The sequence below is a fragment of the Gossypium hirsutum genome, chromosome A07, assembly GCF_007990345.1.
Source record: "Gossypium hirsutum isolate 1008001.06 chromosome A07, Gossypium_hirsutum_v2.1, whole genome shotgun sequence".
NCBI classification, from domain to species: Eukaryota; Viridiplantae; Streptophyta; class Magnoliopsida; order Malvales; family Malvaceae; genus Gossypium; species Gossypium hirsutum.
This window is the reverse complement of record NC_053430.1, coordinates 93,631,729-93,636,065: the sequence shown is the minus strand read 5'-3', so window position 1 is coordinate 93,636,065 and position 4,337 is coordinate 93,631,729. Positions and strand designations below refer to the sequence as shown.

General features: G+C 30.5%; 1 protein-coding gene across 1 annotated transcript; it reads left to right on the top strand.

The window, feature by feature from the left end:
- LOC121231842 (uncharacterized) lies at positions 1-1,430 on the top strand. The gene has a single exon (XM_041116701.1). It carries the CDS (start codon positions 221-223, stop codon positions 1,214-1,216), a length of 996 nt encoding a protein of 331 aa, XP_040972635.1. The 5' UTR covers positions 1-220; the 3' UTR covers positions 1,217-1,430.
- Positions 1,431-4,337: the final 2,907 nt, after the last annotated feature.

Sequence of the window (4,337 nt, the reverse complement as noted above, 5' to 3'; positions counted from 1 at the left end):
ACAACCCAACAAACTGCTCCGTAGTTAATATTTAAATTCTCAGATGATAATCATCATTACCACTTTAAATTACAGTTTAATCTCTCATTAGAAGATCAGCTTTCTCCCCCGCTATAAAACCAAACAAACTCTCACTTTCTCTTTCTATCCTCCATTTGTTTTCTCTATATATATTACTAATTCCAAACAAGTACAATTTTTTTAATGAAACTGTGATGCAATGGAAGGTGGTAACCGGAGGAGGCTTACGCTTTTGGAGCAGATTTCGGCGGTCGAGAACGGCCGGGATGCTCTGGCCGGTTTAACTCTCGACGCCGTTTTGGGAAACGCTAAGCGGCCTGAGCAACCGCCTGCTCAGAACCGTACCCTTCTGGAGATTATACGAGACGATGATTCCAACAAGGAGAAGAAGAGTTGGAAAGCGTTACGGGACAAGCTCCGGCTCAAACGACTGGCGGTGTCTGCTCGGACCTCCTCGGTTCGTATCCCGGCTTCTGATGTTATTGTTAATGATAATAATAGATCCCAGTTCTCGCGGCACGGTTCGTTTCGTTTTCACTCGGCTGACTCGACTGGTGTTGAGGACCGAGGAGGAAGTGCTCCTGTTTCTGACCCGACGGTTATCAACTCTAGGCCGCAATTGGCGCGGTTTGGTTCGGGTCGGTTCGTGCAGCATCACGAGTCAGAAATTAGCCGTCAACATTTGACTCCTTTTCCTTCCTTGAACAACGCCAGGAACAACGCTAACAGCAGCGAAGACGACGACGACTCTCCTGTGGCGCGTGATGAAACGCGCCGACTTGGAGCGGCATTAGAGGAGGAGAGGGCGTTATCTGCGAGAGAAGCGGCCGCGGCACAGGAAGCGGCCACGGTGGCAGAGACCAATGCTAGGCCAATTGGTTCCACCGAGGAGCCGGTGAGGATGTCATTGATGGACTTTTTGGAAGAAACAGAGCGACAAATGGGCCTGACGGGATCGAAATGCACGACGGGCGACGCCGACGCCGATAACGAAGAAAACGAGGAGAAAGACAAGGCGGAAGGGAACGGCGGGATGGAGCAGACGTGTTGCGTGTGCATGGTAAGGCATAAAGGTGCGGCGTTTATTCCATGCGGCCATACGTTTTGCCGGCTTTGTTCAAGGGAGCTTTGGGTTCAGCGAGGGAATTGCCCGCTTTGCAATGGCACAATCCAGGAAATTCTTGATATCTTTTAATAATTTTCTCTCTTTTTTTTTTTTTAAGAATTTTAGTAATTATTTTTTCAATATCAGTAACTTAAATTCATCTCTCCCATATCTCTGATTGTGGAGAAATTCTGTAAACAACAGTTCTTCTCTTCTCTTCCGCTTGTTTTTTTTTTTTCAATTATTGTGTGTGATTTTTATATAATCTTTGAGATGATAAAAAAAGAGACGATGCTGCTTTCAATGATTTTGTTTTCGGGTAAATCACACATGTGAATAATATTTGTAAATTTATGACTAAATCGATATATTATGTAAAATTTTAGGGTTAAATTTATTATTATATTAATTTTTTAACTGTCATGTCAGTTTATTGTCTATAATTTTAACAGAAGTGACTAAAATAGTCGAAATATATAATGTAAGTAGTTAAATTGCAAGTTTTTTATTATTCTGAGTACCTAAAATGAATTTTTTTAATAATTAAGTGACTATCCGCGTAGTTTACTGTTTTTTTTAAGTTGTATTTGTGGTTAAAACTTTAATTATAGAGTTAATTGTACTAGATATCCTCAAATTATGATCTCATTCTAAATTGATTCCTAATTTTAAAATATTCTAATTATATCTTTAAACTATTGATGTTATATCAATCAAGTCTTTCTATTATTGAGATCGTTAATTTGTCCATTAAATGACATGTGAAATCTTATACGGCATATTTAAAATGAAAATTTCAAAAAAAAAAGAGTAAAATGTTGATATTCCTTTTAAAAGTAAAAATTAAAAATAAAGTAAATAAAAAAAATAGTGAGCAATAATTTTTCCTTTATAAAATAAATTATATCATATAAGATCTGACGTCTCATTTAAGAATTAGATTAACTATTTTAGTGATAAAGTAACCTTATTGATATAATATCGATAGTTTCAGTATGCAATTAAAATGTTTTAAGGTTTGAGAACTAATTTAAAATAAGAATCATAATTTAAAATTTTTGGTGTAATTGACTCTTAATTATATTAGTAATTAATTTTTTTTTATCTTTATAATCCATCTCGACTGGCTCTTTATTCTTTCAACAATATCGTATTTTAAAGATATGATATATTTGTAATTAATTTAAGATAAATATAAGGCTATTAAATTTGCATTTATTATCCCACTTTGAAAAAAATGAAAAATTTGCATTTATTATCCTGATTTCGGTTTAAATGCTGCTCATTTGATTTCCATTTATTTTCTGGAAAAATATTTAAAATTGAAAGAGGGAAATTTGAATTTGTTTTTAAAATTTTAAAATTGAATTTATTTATTTGGGTAAATATATTTTAAAATTTCGAATTTTATAAATAATTTTCAAAAAATAATTTTAATTTTTTTCAAAATTCATTTAAATAATTTTTTTTTAAATTTCTCGTAATTTTATTTGATTTAATATATATGATCTCATTGCAATATAAAAAACTTAAACTTCAAAAACATTTTTATTTAATTATAATATATATTGAAATTTATTTTATTAAAACTATTTATAAAATTTTATAAATATAATGATACTTATATTGAATATATTTATATGATTTATTTTTGATATAATGATTCTTATTTTATAATTTGTAAACTTAAATAAATTATTTATCCAAACAAAGCATTTACAAATCCAAACATTTTGAATTGATGAATTTTAAAACGAGTATTTTAAAATTTTCAAAAAATTTAAAAATTTTCATCCAAACACACTATTAATTTGATTTAATTTAATTTAAAAATAAGTCGATTGAGTCTTAATTCGATTGACATAAACATTGTTGTCAGTGCAAGAGGACGTGAGTTCATGTATGTTGAAGCGTATTATCCTCCTATTTATGAGTTGAGGAGGGGTTATGGGTAGTTCTAGGCATTGTATAAAAAATAACAGATATAATCAGAATCTATAATGAGATTATTAAAAAATAATTGAAAAAACAAATTTGTTAAAAGAAAACAAAGTATAACTTGGAAATTTAGAAGAGTACTCTTATTTTAACATGCATTAAGAAAAATACATCATGAGAACTCTTATTTTTAATAAATATTAATTTTTTTTAAATTAAGCAAATTAATCCCTCTCAATTGGAGTAATTTAATCCCTATCAACTTTAAAAGTGAGTGATTAAGAATAATTAATCACATCTTTAATGCCTTTTGTCAATTGTGCATATTTTTAATTGGTATAATAACAAATTTAGCCTAAACATTTACACATTTACGAAAAATATTGCGGGCTAAATTTATTAAATTATGACCAAATTGATAGAATATATAAATTATTAGAACTAAATTTGTTATTATACCAATCAAATTTATGTAAAACATTAACATTGTGTTTAATAATCTTTAGTTTGCTTTATTGTTCCAGTTCTTTTTTAAAAGGGACCAATCTGATCATTATCAAATTTGAGAAGGACTAAAAAGGCCATTTCACCGATTTAATTCAAACTTTAAAATTAAAAACAAATAGGTGGGGGGGAGGGGGGCAAAGCAAGGGAGTTGGTTGATGGGAATTGGTAATCAAGTAAATATAATTTTCTTGTCGGTATGTTCCAAAAATGTGGACCTATTTACAAAAGAATAAAAAATTATAATATTTAGTGGACTAAATTGGGGACCAAATTAAATTGAATATTTAAATAGGAGGTAAGTTGTTGTAATAATATTATTTTATTTATAGAATTAAAATTCAAAAATTGAGAATGATAGGGATGTGATGAAAGGGTCTGCAGAAAAGCAAAGCTGTCTCTGGCTTTGGCTTTGGAAGTGTTGTAGAAGGATGAGGATGGTTGTTTGTTGCTGCTACTTGGAAATGTTGAGTGTTGGTAGTTTTTCGAGGAATTTAAAGGTAAATAAAATAAATTGAAAAAAAAAAGAAAAGAAAAAGAAGGCCAATTTTGTCTTATCATTTTCAACTGTCACAACACAGTTTCTAAAATAGAAAAAAAGTGAAGAAATAAAAAAAATTGATTGAAGTGGATTGGATATTAGTTTCTGTTGTTAATGCAGGAAAACGTAGGCTTGAGTGTATTGAAACGTATTATTTTTTTATTTAAGGATTAGAAAGAGACTACGGGTAGTTCTAGACATTCTATCAAAAAGAGTAGATATGATACA

Excerpts from the sequence above, each read along its gene's own strand:
- LOC121231842 (XM_041116701.1), top strand. The coding sequence starts at position 221 with ATGGAAGGTGGTAACCGGAGGAGGCTTACGCTTTTGGAGCAGATTTCG.